This window comes from Eublepharis macularius, chromosome 3, assembly GCF_028583425.1.
Source record: "Eublepharis macularius isolate TG4126 chromosome 3, MPM_Emac_v1.0, whole genome shotgun sequence".
Lineage (NCBI taxonomy): Eukaryota > Metazoa > Chordata > Lepidosauria > Squamata > Eublepharidae > Eublepharis > Eublepharis macularius.
Window position 1 is genome coordinate 51,463,911 of NC_072792.1, and position 16,622 is coordinate 51,480,532.

A 16,622-nucleotide genomic window follows, 5' to 3' on the forward strand; every position below is an offset into this window, starting at 1 on the left:
CATACAGGCAAGTAGGAGGCAGGCAGGGTGATAGGAGGAAAGGCGGGCACAAGGCAGGCCTTGTGGTGGCCGGGGGAGGGGAGGGGACATCAGAACTCTATGCACAGGGCCCACAAAAACCTGGAACCGATCCTACTAATCACCAACTAAGCTTTCATTTTATCTGCCCCCCCCACCCCCAGTCCTGACATTTTTTTAGTTCATTTATACCCCATATTTCTCCCCCATGGTGAAACAACGCAGCTTAGCTTATTCTCTTCTTCTCCATTTTTTTCCTCACAACCCTGTGAGGTAGGTTAGGCTGAGCAAGAGTAACTGAAGAGTATGGATTTGAACCTGGGTCTCCCAGATCCCAGTCTGTCACTCTAACCACTACACTGTACTGGCCCTCAGCTTTCCCACCTGGCAGCTTTTCTCTGGGAAAATCTGATCAAGTTGCAAAAGTGGTAGCAAGCTGCTAGGGTAACTTGTGTGATGGCCACTGTTCAGCCTAGTCAAGTTGTACCAGTAGCTTGGAGGCTGCTCTTGAGCTCAGACAAGTAGTGTGGCCTCAAGTTGCTTGGAAGCCACCAGGCAACTTGCATGAGAGCAAGTTGCCTGGTGGCTGCTTCTGGGTCTTTCTCCAATGAGTCCTCCCTCTAGGGCAGGAGGGGGGAAGCAGGAACCAGAAGCAGGGGCAGACTAAGAGGCCAAAATAGCCTTAGAAAAGGTCCTGTCCCCTCCCCCTGCCTTTTACTTACAGAAACCAATGTTTGACATCTTGCAATATTGTTATGATTGCCTAGCAACCCCATACAATGGCCACTGACATCTTAGGGGGCATACATTTCTTAAAGGTACAGGCACTACCTCTTATTTTGGAGGATTTAACTCTCCCATTTTTTAAAAAAGGTTTTTCTGCAAACCTGGGGCTTTTCTCAGGTTTGTAGAAAGATCTGTATATTCAGTGCCCCAATCTCTGGATCTAAGTATCTACCAATGGGGCCATGTTGAGAATTAGATTTATTGCTGAACTACTTTATGTGCACATCTGCATCTATATACTGGTGATGCAGTGGCACTGAGACTGCAACTGTAAACACAATTGCTTGGAAGTATGGCTCCAACCACTTCTGATTGAACAGAAATTAGATTGTTTTGAGGGTGTGTTTTTTTTTAACCCTGAAAAGGAGTTGTGGTAGGGCTCAGCTTGAATCAATGCCACAGTGTTCAGCAAGGGAAAGGTCAACTTTTTTTCTTCTGTGCCAGTTCTTAAATAGAATCCTGCTTCTGCAGTCTGTCTTTGCTTGTTTTTCTTCTCTGTGAGTGTTAATTACAGTCCACAAGGCAGTTTCAATAAAAAATAATAATAACATGGGGAGAAGAGTTAACTCCTCTCCTGCCTAGTTCCATGCAGCTTCACTTTATGAGATCCAGTCACAGATCTACAATGTTACTGTAGTTTGGCTTCTGGTTGGCCTGTAGCAGTAAACACAGAGCCGAACTAGACGAGATGAATTACATGAGCCTATGCAAGTGGCCAGATTTGTTTTTTTCCCTCACCTTCCCATGTCTCTTTTATCCACGATGAACTTGTGTCCGTAGCTCTGCTCTGTGCACGTTAGCAAAAAAGCAGTTTACATTGGCGAGTGTCTGCGGACCATATCGAGTCGCTGTTGCAGAGTGGTGGTTCTGTTTTGCTTCTGCTTCCCTCTTCCCGCACAGAAAGGCAATAGGGGACAGGGGACAGTAACAAGGGATGGTTTAAGCATGCGCAAACTGGCAGTGCATGATGGGATACCATTCCTGTGTCTTGGAGGAACACAGAAGAAACCCGTGCCAGCACGGACACAGGGTCAAGCGCAGTCTGGCCGCACTGGCAAGTGTATAGGAAAGCAAAGGGGAGACACATGTAAGTCCAGTCGCATGTTGTTCATGTCATTCGTATCGTGTAGTTTGGCTCACAATTATGGAACTACAACGAGGGAAGGGGCAGGTGGGCAGGAGTTTGAAAAAAATTGCAGCAGAGATAGAGAAATCAGGGACAGGGTTAAGTATATTCACCTCCCACTCTTTGTCTCTTCCTTGCTCTATATTGGCCCGATGATGTAGTTTCTCCTGAGTAAAAATATAGCTCATGTTCTATGTGCTTACATGGGACTTATAAATACTTCCATATAATGTAATTAGCCTTGATTTCAATGGACAAGTATGTGTAACCTGTACACCAAATAGTGGTCAGAGAATAAAATAATGGAAAATGAAATATATTAATAAACATACATTGTTTCATTCCTGTCTGTTGTGGAGAAGCCTTAATTTTTTTTATTTCCTTGTTCAAAACACATTCATCTAGGAAATGTTCCCATTTGCCTTTGTTGTACGGGAAGGTCAGTGTACATGGCTATCTTGACCACTATGCCAGGTGGCAGCTATAATTAAGATTCCCTTTTAAAAAAACTGGCCTCATGGGATTCAACGTGTAAAGATTTCACTTTTCACAAGATGCCATTCCATGATGTAGGATGCACTGCAAATAGATGTCTTACGTGCATAGGAATGCCAAGCTTCCGGTTCTAATGCTGCGTTCTCATGATCATAAAATGTCATCCACTGTCAATTAAAGCCAAATTCACACAGGAAACAGCCACCTCACAGAACAATCAGGGTTTGCTACCACTATGTACTTAACAGGAAGCCACAGACAATTCTAGCTCCTTCCAGTGTATTAGAAATTTGCTGGTAGCCACTTGTAAAGTAACCTGATGGAGGCTGCCCCACTACAGTTTATATGACAATATTCCATTCTAGGGAAGAAACACAATTGACCACACAATTTTGCTCCCACAACGCATTCCAGATATGCCACAAAAGACAATTTGCTATTCAAACATGAAGTAGAACCTGGAGAAATTCAGTGTTACACTTTGTGAAATTCATGTGTGAACGTGGGGTTTCCAAAATTGATGTCAGTCCATGTTCTTATATGAAATATAATATATGAAACAATAACTAAAGATAAGTAGCACATAATTGAAGGCAGCCTGGAACACTGGCAGTTGGGTTCCCAATACAATGCTCTCTGCAGTGCTGATAAAAGTTCTATTGGTACTCCACTTTGAGAAAGAAAGGGAAGTTGACAGGTCAACATTACCTACCAATCCTTTCCAAGCTATCTGCTAATAATGCCTTCTGCCTCAGACTTAGGCCGTTTCCCCATGTCTTAAAACTAATGCCCCACTCACTGAATGCTGGCTGCTTTTCCATGCAATTTCTGATGTCACTGTTTCCAAAATGGATGCAGGCAATTATGATTCTATTTTCATGGCACCATGAAAATGGAATCATAACTGCCTGCATTCATTTTGGAAATGGTGACAGCAGAAATTGCGCGGAAAAGCCACCAGCATTCAGTGAGTGGGGTGCTATTTTTAGGTCATGGGCCTATGTGTAACTCTCATGACTCTGGAATACCAGACAGTTTCTGACGTTTCATCATCTCACCACCCACTTTTACGTTTTTTGTTGGCAATGGAATGCTGAAAACTAGTTACAGCCATGGCTGTCAACAGTTGCAGGATCATTTGATCATCCACATTTCCCAGCTCACACATACCTGGTATTTGCTTGGAGATGGTTAAATGCAATCCTAAGCAGAGTTACATCAATCTAAATTATGATGTGATCTCCCTTTGTGTATGTATGCTCCCTTTAATTCTTTTCTTACATTCACCACTGATGCCTACTGTGCTAGTATATGAAGAAGAGAAAATTAAAATGAATGACATGGACATATAGTCACTAATGGGACTTCATAACTGCATGGAAACAGGGTGGCTGTTCTGGCAATAGGGTAGGATGGAGGCTTATTGAAATTTTATTACCTTTATCTGTCCCCACCCCCATCTTCAGCTTTCCCTCCTTCTCTTCCTTCGGAAGCCTCTCCTCAGGAAAAGTCTGGCCAAGTTGCATGGTGCCAACTGCTGAGCTGGTCCCAATTGTGCACTTCTGGCTAAGCCAGGTCAGGTTCAGTTGTTGTGGGAGGGGGGAGAGAATGAAGGGAACCTCACAGTCTCCTGTATCCCCTTCCCATTGTTTCCTTTCCCCCTCCTTCGAGCAACCCCCATTTTCTCACGTTTCCCTATTTCATCCTCTCCTTCACACCACAAACAAACCTACCTTTTATCTGTTCCTCATCTTCAGCTATATTTATTTAATTCATTTATACCCCACCTACCCAATGGGGACCCAAAGCAACTTACATCATTCTCCTCTCCTCCATGTTATCCTCACAACAACCACGTGAGTTGGATTAGGCTAAGAGAGAGTAACTGGTCCAAAGTGACCCAGTCTCCTTCCATGTCAGAATAAGGAATGGAGCCTTGGTCTCCCAGATCCCAATATGAAACTCTAACCACCACACACATTGTCTTTCATAAGGTGGCTGCTGTTGAACAGTAGCAAGCAGCTGAGCCTCAGTGAGTCATGCAAGTTGATCAATGGTTGCTGCCAGACGTGGTACCAATGAGTCCTCCCTCAAAAGCCAAAATTGCCCTGGGAAAAAAACTTACCCCTCTCCCCCTGCTTTTTACGAACAGAAAGCAAGGCTTGAAGTCTAAAAATACTGTTGTGGTTGCCTAGCAACCTCCACAGTCTCCACTGGGATGTCTTTCCTTAAAGGTTCAGGCTCTGCTTATATTGTATTATTGGGGGGGGTCTAAAAGATTAATATATTTGTCTTTTAGATTTGGTGTAATGTTTTGTATGTAATGTATTTAATTTGGATTTTATTTCTGCTTGCTAATATGGGGCTTTCAATAATTGTTACTGTGAGTTTAAATGCAGACCACTGAGGAAAGGAGGGGGGCTGGATGGGTAAATGGAGTCTGCACTAACTGGACAGTAGCTGTACCTAGGGGAAGGACTGAACTGCTGTTTTTAGTCAGTGCTGAGGGGAAAGTTTTCAGACAGCCTTTGTATATTTCAGAGGGAGGTTATTCTGACTAAATCGGAATGCTTAGTTCTGTAAGTCAGGCAAACTGTGTGTGTGCCTGGGTCAGTCTGTGTATATCTGAGAAAGATATTATTCTATCTAGGTCAGGCAAGATGTGTGGAAAGGCCTGAGTGAATCTATGTCTGTGTGGATTAGATGAGAATTTATTCTGTTAGTGAAGATCTGTGTGGAAAATCAGTCTATGTCTGAGTCAGTGAATATACCTTTGGAAAGACATAATTATTTCTGAAACCAGCAAGCTTAAGAACTGTTCTGAAACCAATACATTTACCATACTCTGCAACCATCATCATCTTATAAATAAATTCTACTTCTGGTTAAGGAAAAAATATCTCTCTTTTACCTCATGACCATCCCCACACATTGACTATTCTGTCAAACTTCCATTGATAACAAGCCTTTCTATACTACCAGTTAAACTGAGAAGGTCTAAGGGAAAAGCAAAACCTTATGAGGGAGTCAGGGAGACAGTAGTATATATATCACACAAACGAAAAACAGAAGATGTTCTCAAGGTAAAAGTATAGGCAGAGAACACCTGAAGCTCTGTATGAGTGGAAATAAAAAGAGTGTAGGATGTGACCATAGCCCTCCTGAAATAATTTTAAGGTAAAAAGAAGCTGAACAGAAGGTCCAAATGCAAAGGTTTATAAGGTTTCAAAAAGGAAAATCATTACACTGGAACTTTGATTTGTAGAAAGAGCTGTCTTGTCTAAATTCATGGCTCCAATCTCCAGATTCAATTATCCATAGATGGATACATGCTGAGAATCAGATATATTGATAATAATTATATATATCTTATGCTATCTTAGGATAAGCAATACGCTGCAAATAATATCTTACTTGTTCACGGACCCCATTTTTATTTTGTTTCTCTGGCCAGGTATCAAAGTTATTGATAGTATATTACAGGACCCACCTGAAATGCAAGTCACTCTGTACAAAAAGGCAGTTTTTGTCTATAGATTATTTTTTAAAAAATCTAGTTCACTGGATACAGTCATTACTAACAAATTTTACAAATGTTTAGACGTGCTTCTGAGGTTTTCTCCCCACCTGACTGAAGAAGAAAAAAATGTAAAGAAATTAAAGAGGTAAAACCCTGGAAAGTTCTGCTTTTTCCAAGGTAGAATTATAGGTGAATGCACACAAATTGCTGATTTTTTACAAAAACAAAAAGATTCCTATACTGACCACTCTCATTGATTTTTTTCAGTAGAATGTTGGCAATAGGGCTACCAGTGCCCCCATGGGGCCAAGTATCCCCTGCTCGCAGCCTCCAGCCTCCGCCACCACTCACTTGGCTAGTGGAGGGGAAGGCGTAGGGAACGGGCCCAGGAGGCAAAATACTTCCAGGAGTGATGTCATCAGGTTGACTCTGAGAATGCTCCTGTGCTTCGCTTTAGGCTGATTTCGCAAAACACTCCCACAGCCAGCACAACGATGTCACTCCTAGAAGTGACATCATTGCATTGGTGCCAGGACCATACACTTCGCACACGTGCAAAAATCCCCCCTGCCACTGGAGGGGACCTGGCAACCCTAGTTGGTAAAGCTTGCTCTAGATACAAATTTTCACAGTTTTGAATCTGCCTACTAGTAACATAATCACTTCTATCTGCCTTTCAGAATACCATATACTCAATTTATAGGCCAATAAATACTACTAGATTGTTTGCAGAACCTCAGTTAGAGGCCTCAGGCTTGTGTGAAATGATAAACTGATAATTAGAAAGAGAACTGTAGAGGAGACATTTCTACATTAATTGATGTTGAGAATGGTGATCCGAATTTAAACCAGTTCTGAGATATTTTTATGCTGTCAGAAAAGATCACTCTTTTTTAAAATTAATTTTTTATTAATTTTTCAATATAAGTAACAAATAGAAAAGAAAGGAAAAATATAAAGAGGAAAAGAGGAAGAGAAAAGATTAAAGGAGGAAAAAAGAACAAAGAAAAAACTCTGGTTTCTCTTCAGATTGTATAAATCTTTCGCCTTTTACTATAGAAAAGATCACTCTTGATCAGGGCTTTTTTTCAGGGGGAAACAAAGGGGAACGGAGTTCCAGCACCTCTTAAAAATACTCAGCAATAGTGCTTGAAAATAATATGATTTCAAAGAATCCCATATGTTTCCTCCTCATTTCTCTCGAGAGTTTCCAGAGTTCCCAGAAAAAAAAACCCTGCTCTTGATGCACTTAGTTAACTAGATATTTTTCATTCTAGTCATTTCTAAAACATATCATTGCAATCCTAAACAGAGTTACGGTCTTCTAAACTTATTTACTTCAATGGAGTAAGAAGGGTGTAATTCTTCTAACTTGCTCTCTTACAGAAATGCCTGGCTAAAGATTATGAATGGCTGTATCAAAGATTCCTGATTCTTGCTGAGTTATAGATATACTCTGAGCTGGTTACGTATAACCAGCTCATTTATAATATATTTAACAAGGCATGTTGGTTTATGTAGAATAACTTTTTCCCCTCCCACACTTTGATTTCAAACAATTACTAATGAACTACTGCTGCACTTATGTCTTGGAATCATTTGCCCTTTAAATCATCTTCACAGGGATGCTTTAAAAGTAGCAAGATGTTGTAAGAAATAAGTACTCTTGATTAAGTGATTATTATGAGTAAGCATATCTGAATGAATCCATTGCTTCCTACTTCACTGATTTCTTAGTGAGATAGTGAGGATTATACTGCAACACTCTCTAAGAAATTTTAGAGAAGTCTTGTTAATCTGCTGGACCAAAACATTTTTGATTAACTTCATTTAAACTCCACCTTTCTCCCCAAAAAGGACCCAAAGCAGCTCATGTTGTTTGCCTATCCTCTATTTTATCCTCACAATAGGTTGGCCAAAGTTCACCCAGAAAGCTTCCATGGAGATTTGGACTTGAGACCATCTCTTGCCCTATATTCCCTGGAGGCTGCTCCGATCAGCAGATAACCAGCTACTGGTGATCCCTGGCCCTAAGGAGGTTTGCCTTGCCTCAACCAGAGCCAGGGCTTTTTCAGTCCTGGCACCTACTTGGTGGAACTCTGTCTGTAGCACCCTGGTCACAACAAGATCTGTTATCATTTCACCAGGCCTGTAAGATGGAGATGTTCCACCAGGCTTATGAGGATTGAGGCAGACAAATCATCCAACCAGCCCTTCCCAGTGAGGGGGGTGGATATGTGCCCAACCCTGCATTGATTGAACCTTAGGCACCCTGGCCTACGGACCTTGAGGTGCTGAGATGTAGGGTGCAATATGAGCTGCCTTTTATGTTTAATGTTGTATTATACAATTGCTACCAATCCGCTTGCAGGGACAGCGGATTATAAAATAAATAAATAAATGCCCCAAATCCTAGTCCAGCACTCTAACCACTGCATCACACTGGCTCTCTAAACACCACCATCTGTGGCATCAAACTAACAAATACATTGTGACATAAGCTTTCATGGTTCACACACACACACACACACACACACACATTTATGTTCAAACAGAATGAGGATGAGGGGAAGGTGATTGCAAAGGACATTCAGAAAGCCATACAATCCAATCTATAGCTTAATATGCAGAACAAAAGTGAAAATAAAATCCAATCAAAGGAATAAAAGATCTGAACATAGTGGGAGTGGATCACTTCCAACTCATGATGAATTTGCAAAGCACATTGCATTGTATACACATTAACCTCTAAACTTCCTTGAGTGTTTTGGAATGCTGGGATGCCCATGTTTTATAGGACCACAGAGTGTGGGGCAACAGGCTGAGTGGCTGCCATCTGGCTGGGGCCCAGGCAGCTCCCAGCAGCCTCCATGTGTCTGCTTAAGTACCAATGAATTCAAACTGCTCAGCAACCAATCAGCAGGCTGGGCAGGCAGTAGGAGGGTGGGCTCCATCATCAGCAGACCTTGAGTGGGCCGTCCCCTCTCAGGTCCACTAGTGGGGCTTAAATTTTCAAGCCACCCAGGCCCCACGTGCAGTTTACCTCCAACCAGTGTCTCCACCCATCCCTCCCCCATTTCATGTTTCAGTCTCCGGCTCTGTTAGGTTACACTTCATTGCAGTTTCTAGCAGGTTCACCTGTTCGCTGGGGGACTTTGAGGGGCATGGTTCTTATCTTGTCACAACTTTGTTTTTTCACTGGGTGTGGATCTTTTGGGCAGAAACACGACCTGTGTGCACTGTTTCCCCAGGCTGAAGATTCCCTTAAGGGATCCAGGGGGCAAGGCATGGCAGGGACAAGTCCAGCTCATAAGCTGTCAGGGCATGCTTGCTCCTACATGTCAGCGGCACCATGCAGAGGCTTATGTCCATGTGGACATAAGCCTCTGCATGGCCACTCACTGTAATCCCATGGTTCCCTCCTCAGCAGGCAGACTGAAGAGATGTGGGAGTCATTTGCTAGCAAGTGAGTCAGCCGATGCTGGGATCCAAGCCCTATGAAGTGCCAATGTTCCATAAGCTGTAATCAATAAAGTTATGGCCTTTTAAACTCTAATTGGTCTCTATGTGTTTCCGTCATGTGCCCCTTGCCCCTCATACTTTGAGCTGGCTACATGAAAAACTATTTTAAATAAATAAACAAGGAACATTTCAGTAGTCAAACAGCAATTCCCTGTCCCTACTAAGACCAAGCTTGATTGTGATAAATGTGCATATAAATTCAGCTCAGCATCTTCCTTTTGAAAAAATAATTATTTCAGAAGGAAAAAACACAAATTAATTTTTGTTATTGGCCACAGTGTTATACTGCTTATATCTCATTTATTTCAACTGGAGGATTGCATCCACTGGGAAAAGAAAAAGGAATGAATACTACATTCTGTATGTTAAGAACGTGTTATTGAAAAGTAGGTGGTTTTTTGTTCCAGACACAGAATATGAGCAGAGTCTCTTGTCTCACATGAGGCAGAAAGTGAGAATCAGATGTGCTACTTTGTAAATCTAGAGACAGGTTAGCATCAGGAACATAGAGCTCAACACGTGCATGTTCCTCTATAGAAGTATACATGTTAGATTATTTACTATTAGGAAATATAAAATGTCCACAAAACCCGACTGTATTAAAAAGGATTCTTAATACCTTAGAAGCTCTTTAAGTACCTTACCATATGTTATAATATAAATGACATCTGAATGTGAAACAGGAAGAAACTTGAAACCACACAAATGCTATTAATAGAACACAAGAGAGGAGTAGGGACCTTTCAGAATTGGGTCAGACTGGATTAGTATGCTACTTTATTTAGATGCTTTTCTAATAACAAGGTTTACATAACATTAGTTAGTTTAATTTATATAGTTTCTATGTTTGCAATTTAGCAATGTCTAATGTTAGAAATTATATTCTGCTGCTCCATTAAATTTTCTTTAAATTCGTATTACTTAGTACAACTGACTTTGAAATATTTTAAAGATATAATATTACAACTTCCTACTTAATGTATAATGTTACTATTAGAGATACCAAAATAATTATGCCTTTTTGTACATTATGTGTATATAAGATGTTTTAGATGCACATTTTAAAATGAAAAAAAATGTAAATGTAAAAAATGTGTTTACACGTGTTACAGGCAGGGCTCATTTCGAGGGGGAACACACAGGAACGCAGTTCCAGCAGTTTCCCAAAGAGGTCACATGTCAGATGGCCCACCCACCTGACTCTCGGCCATTTTGGGCCCATTTCAGCATGGATTGGGGCCAAAACAACCTGGATTGGGCCTCTGCAGGGTGGTGGATCACTCTCCAGCTTATCAGCAGCCCGATCCTGACCATTTGGGGCCCCTTTTCAGCCATTTTCAGCCCTTTTGTGCCATTTTGGGCCCAATTTTGGCCCTGAATGGCCAGGATTGGGTCCAAAACAGCCAGAATAGGTGATGTCAGGGGGTGTGGCATATGCAAATCAGCTATACTAATGACACACTTCCGGTGATGGCAAGAGGCGTGGCATATGCTAATGAGTTCCTCCAGCTCTTTTTCTATGAAATGACCCCTGGTTACAGGTAACACACAAGTAGAATTGACAAAAGACCAGGTTTGATTCTTTTGTTGGGCCTCCAGAGTAATTTGTCAGCTACTGTGTGAAAAAAGATGCTGGTCTAGATGGATCACTGGTTTGATCCACAGGGCTGTTCTTATGTTCTTTCAAGTGTTTATTCTGTGAAAACTCCACATAATGCCATATGTGCCAAAGATACTTATCCCTAATTTAAGACATTATTGTTCCTATTTTAGGCATTCCTTTTAAAACAGTTTTAGGGTACACTTTTCTTCCATTCCAATAATTATTATCATAACAATTCTGCCAGATTATTCGTTTCCCCTCCCTTTTACTGCCACTGTCTCCCATGCCTTTTGTCTATGTGGGTTCCATGATCACAAGTACAGCATTTTAGATAGTCAAAGAACTTTGTTTTCACTTTTTAAACAGCAGGAAAAGCTGGTTTAGTACAACTCAAAATGTCTTACGGTAGCCATAAGAACAACAGATTCAATATGCCATCAACTTCCATGGACTACAATTAGGGGTGTGCAAGCCAAAAAATTTCGGCTAAAGCCGAAAGCCGAAAGCCGATAGAAGAATCTCTTTCGAATAAGCCGAAAGCCGAAATGGCCAGCCGTTTCGGCTTTCGGCTTTGTTTCGGCTTTCTTTCGGCGTTCGGCTTTTTCAATGGGAAAATGCCTCCGTCTTCCCAGACGTCTGGGGGAGGCATTTTCCCACCGAATCAGCCCAAAATTGGTGGGGACCTTCCTCTAACCCCTCCCTTAAAAAACCCCAAGTTTCAGACCGATTGGACTTTGGGGGTCCATGTTATGGCCCCCCAAAGCAGGTCCCCCTATCCTCCCATAAGAAAGCGAAGGAGCAGCATATTGTTAGCATGCTGCTGCTCATCTTCTTCATTATTTCCTATGGGGAAAAAATGAAGAAGCAGGCTTCCTTTGCCAGGGGTGGCATTTTGCATGCAAAATGCCCCCTTACCCTCAGGGGCCCTTCTCCCACCCTTCCTCCCACCCCCCACCAAGGCTCAGCCTGCTCCCACTTGGGGGGGCCATTTCATGGCCTCCCCAAGTAGGAGCTCTGCTCTCATCTCTACCACTGACAGCTGGGGGAGGCTTGTCTTGCCAGGGGTGGCATTTTGCATGCAAAATGCCCCCCAGCCCTCAGCGGCCCTTCTCCCATCCCTCCTCCCACCCCCCACCAAGGCTCAGCCTGCTCCCACTTCGGGGGGGCCATTTCATGGCCTCCCCAAGTAGGTGCTCTTTTCTCTACCACTGACAGCTGGGGGAGGCTTGTCTTGCCAGGGGTGGCATTTTGCATGCAAAATGCCCCCCAACCCTCTGGGGCCCTTCTCCCACCCTTCCTCCCACCCCCCACCAAGGCTCAGACTGCTCCCACTTGGGGGGGCATTTCATGGCCTCCCCAAGTAGGTGCTCTTTTCTCTACCACTGACAGCTGGGGGAGGCTTGTCTTGCCAGGGGTGGCATTTTGCATGCAAAATGCCCCCCAGCCCTCTGGGGCCCTTCTCCCACCCCTCCTCCCACCCCCCACCAAGGCTCAGCCTGCTCCCACTTGGGGGGGCCATTTCATGGCCTCCCCAAGTAGGTCCTCTCAGCCCCTAAAGTCCACCCCTTACAGCCCCACACAAACCCAATTCCCCCCCAGCTGCCACACACAGACCCAAATCCCCACATTAGCCCCTCACAGACCCAAATTCACCCCCACCTGCCCCACACCCATAACCCCAGGAACAGGCTGGCAAAGGCCAGCCCTCTCCCTTTGTTCCCTATGCTGGGAACTTCTAAACTCTCTTTCCCTGGGCAATTCTGCACAGCCCAGGGGTGCCACAATGGTGGGCACACTTTTGAGTGCCAGCTGGTCTCTGTGAAAGAGCACCTGAACCACAGACACCCTCCCTCAAATTCCCCCACCACCTACAGAGATGGCTGGCCAGCCAGCCCCATTGTTCCCTATGATGGGAACCAACTGCACAACAAAGAATAAAACACGAACAACACAAAATAAAGTTTTTTAAAAATTATTTTCTCCCTTTCAAAGTACAAGTAGGCAAAGCATTATGACACATTACACCAGCAGTCCCCCACACAGAAAAATTAACACAACTCACTTAACATCAGAGAATCACAAAACACGATTCCTGTCAAAAACACTTTATTTCTTGAACAGCTTTAGGTTACACAGCAGGGGGGCACACCAAAGGGCATGGCAGCAGTATCTTACACAAAAATAACACAACTCACTTAACATCAAAGAATCACCCCAAAATATTGCTGTCAAACGCACTTTATTTCCTTAACTGCTTTAGGTTACACAGTAGGAAGGCACAACAGGGCATGAAAGCAGTGTACTACATAAAAATAACACAACTCACTTCACATCAGAGAATCACACAAACACAACTGCTGTCAAAAACGGTGAAGTGGGTTGTATTATTTTGTGTAGTACACTTCTATCATGCCCTTTGGTGTGCCCCCCTGCTGTGTATCCTAAAGCTGTTCAAGAAATAAAGTGTTTTTGACAGGAATTGTGCTTTTGTGATTCTCTGATGTTAAGTGAGTTGTGTTATTTTTGTCTAAGATACTGCTGCCATGCCCTTTGGTGTGCCCCCCTGCTGTGTAACCTAAAGCTGTTCAAGAAATAAAGTGTTTTTGACAGGAATCGTGTTTTGTGATTCTCTGATGTTAAGTGAGTTGTGTTAATTTTTCTGTGTGGGGGACTGCTGGTGTAATGTGTCATAATGCTTTGCCTACTTGTACTTTGAAAGGGAGAAAATAATTTTTAAAAAACTTTATTTTGTGTTGTTCGTGTTTTATTCTTTGTTGTGCAGTTGGTTCCCATCATAGGGAACAATGGGGCTGGCTGGCCAGCCATCTCTGTAGGTGGTGGGGGAATTTGAGGGAGGGTGTCTGTGGTTCAGGTGCTCTTTCACAGGGACCAGCTGGCACTCAGAAGTGTGCCCACCATTGTGGCACCCCTGGGCTGTGCAGAATTGCCCAGGGAAAGAGAGTTTAGAAGTTCCCAGCATAGAGAACAAAGGGAGAGGGCTGGCCTTTGCCAGCCTGTTCCTGGGGTTATGGGTGTGGGGCAGGTGGGGGTGGATTTGGGTCTGTGAGGGGCTAATGTGGGGATTTGGGTCTCTGTGTGGCAGCTGGGGGGAATTGGGTTTGTGTGGGGCTGTAAGGGGTGGACTTTAGGGGCTGAGAGGACCTACTTGGGGAGGCCATGAAATGGCCCCCCTAAGTGGGAGCAGGCTGAGCCTTGGTGGGGGGTGGGAGGAGGGGTGGGAGAAGGGCCCCAGAGGGCTGGGGGGCATTTTGCATGCAAAATGCCACCCCTGGCAAGACAAGCCTCCCCCAGCTGTCAGTGGTAGAGAAAAGAGCACCTACTTGGGGAGGCCATGAAATGCCCCCCCAAGTGGGAGCAGTCTGAGCCTTGGTGGGGGGTGGGAGGAAGGGTGGGAGAAGGGCCCCAGAGGGTTGGGGGGCATTTTGCATGCAAAATGCCATCCCTGGCAAGACAAGCCTCCCCCAGCTGTCAGTGGTAGAGATGAGAGCAGAGCACCTACTTGGGGAGGCCATGAAATGCCCCCCCCCCAAGTGGGAGCAGGCTGAGCCTTGGTGGGGGGTGGGAGGAAGGGTGGGAGAAGGGCCGCTGAGGGCTGGGGGGCATTTTGCATGCAAAATGCCACCCCTGGCAAGACAAGCCTCCCCCAGCTGTCAGTGGTAGAGATGAGAGCAGAGCACCTACTTGGGGAGGCCATGAAATGCCCCCCCCCAAGTGGGAGCAGGCTGAGCCTTGGTGGGGGGTGGGAGGAAGGGTGGGAGAAGGGCCCCTGAGGGTAAGGGGGCATTTTGCATGCAAAATGCCACCCCTGGCAAAGGAAGCCTGCTTCTTCATTTTTTCCCCATAGGAAATAATGAAGAAGATGAGCAGCAGCATGCTAACAATATGCTGCTCCTTCGCTTTCTTATGGGAGGATAGGGGGACCTGCTTTGGGGGGCCATAACATGGACCCCCAAAGTCCAATCGGTCTGAAACTTGGGGGGGTTTAGAGAGGGGTTAGAGGAAGGTCCCCACCAATTTTGGGCTGATTCGGTGGGAAAATGCCTCCCCCAGACGTCCGGGAAGACGGAGGCATTTTCCCATTGAAAAGCCGAAAGAAAGCCGAAAGAAGCCGAAACGTTTCAGCTTTTTTTCTTTCGGCTAGCCGAAACGTTTCGGCTTTCTCTGAAACGCTTCAGCTAACCCGAAAGAAGCCGAAACACTTTTGTTTCGGCTTTCTTTCGGCATTCAGAAAGCCGAAACGCACATCCCTAACTACAATCCTTTGGCAAATGCATGAAGTGACCACTTGTAGGTTGACTGATACCCCAAAAGCAGAGAGGAAAAGAAAGAAGTGGTTGAGTTTATTTTTAAGTGAGGCCAAATGGTAAGACAATGCAAAAGGTAGTGACTGGTCTGTCTTTTGTATTGTGCAGAAACTGTTTGTCTGTTTTGCTGCAACAGACTATTTATACAACTTTTTGCAGCACTGAAGGATCTTTACAAACAATATACTGTGAGCCTTATAACAAGCCTATGGGTGAGAATAGCATTCCCCTGATGCAGATTGGGAGAGCTGAGGCTGAGCGTGCTTGCCTAAAGATGCCTAATGAATTCATGATAGATTGAGCCATGGAGTCTCTGATTCAAGCTTTATCAGAGACTACCCTACAACACTGCCTACAACTGCCTGTACTGTTGGATACAGTACAGAGAATAACCTTCAGTAATTTGAATAACGAAGAGGCAGTCAGTCAAAAATCTTAGGTATGAAAAACAGGTAAGCTATTTCTATTTTTGAAGTGGTATATTATACGTGAAGTCGTCTTAAGCCTGAGTGGATAAATATTGGTCTAAACAGCCTTCTAATTCAATTTATCTCAGTGGCCTTAGAAAGGTACAGCTCTTAAGAATGCACTGTGTTAGGATATAATTCTCTCCTTTCTGGAAGGTCCACTGAAATAAAGTAACTTACAGAAAACCAAAGATTAACTTTAAACCATAATCTACAAACCTGAATACTGGACATTGTTAAACTTAAAGGTTATAATGCATCTGTGTTATTCTTAGCACAATATAGTTTAATGTATACTTACGCCATAATGCCTGAGAGATGAAACATTTCAGCAGTTACGTATGACAGGTAGCTATATAAGAACACAAATAGCGGCTCAATCACTCTGACTTTATGGGTGTAACGAGTAGTAAAAGCTGCTACAAATCCCAGAACGATTCCAATCAAGACTCCGCCAATCCCAACTACAAAGAAATTAGCAATTCCTGCAAATATGTCAATGGCCTCAATTGTAGGCATCTGGCAGAAAGACTTGAACAAGTTGTACAGGACCTAAGAAGGAAAAAAGTTGATGTTTTATAAACCTCATCAATACATCTGCAGGTTACTTTAGCTGGAAGAGATATAATAATGGTATTAAAACACTTCATACAATAAAAATGTTAGAAACAAATACTACAATAATTTTCAAAACATAGGAAATACACGGAGCACAGATTTTAATTTCCATTGATTTATGTTAAGCACATGCTTTTTGGCT

At 43.7% G+C, this 16,622-nt stretch overlaps 1 protein-coding gene across 1 annotated transcript in view; it reads right to left on the reverse strand.

The window, feature by feature from the left end:
• Positions 1-16,622, reverse strand: part of SLC9A2 (solute carrier family 9 member A2) — a 45,857-nt gene that overhangs the window by 16,627 nt on the left and 12,608 nt on the right. Inside the window, exon 3 of the mRNA XM_054975069.1 lies at positions 16,164-16,414. Coding sequence (XP_054831044.1) covers positions 16,164-16,414 — 251 coding nt within the window. The remainder of the gene's footprint in view (positions 1-16,163; positions 16,415-16,622) is intronic.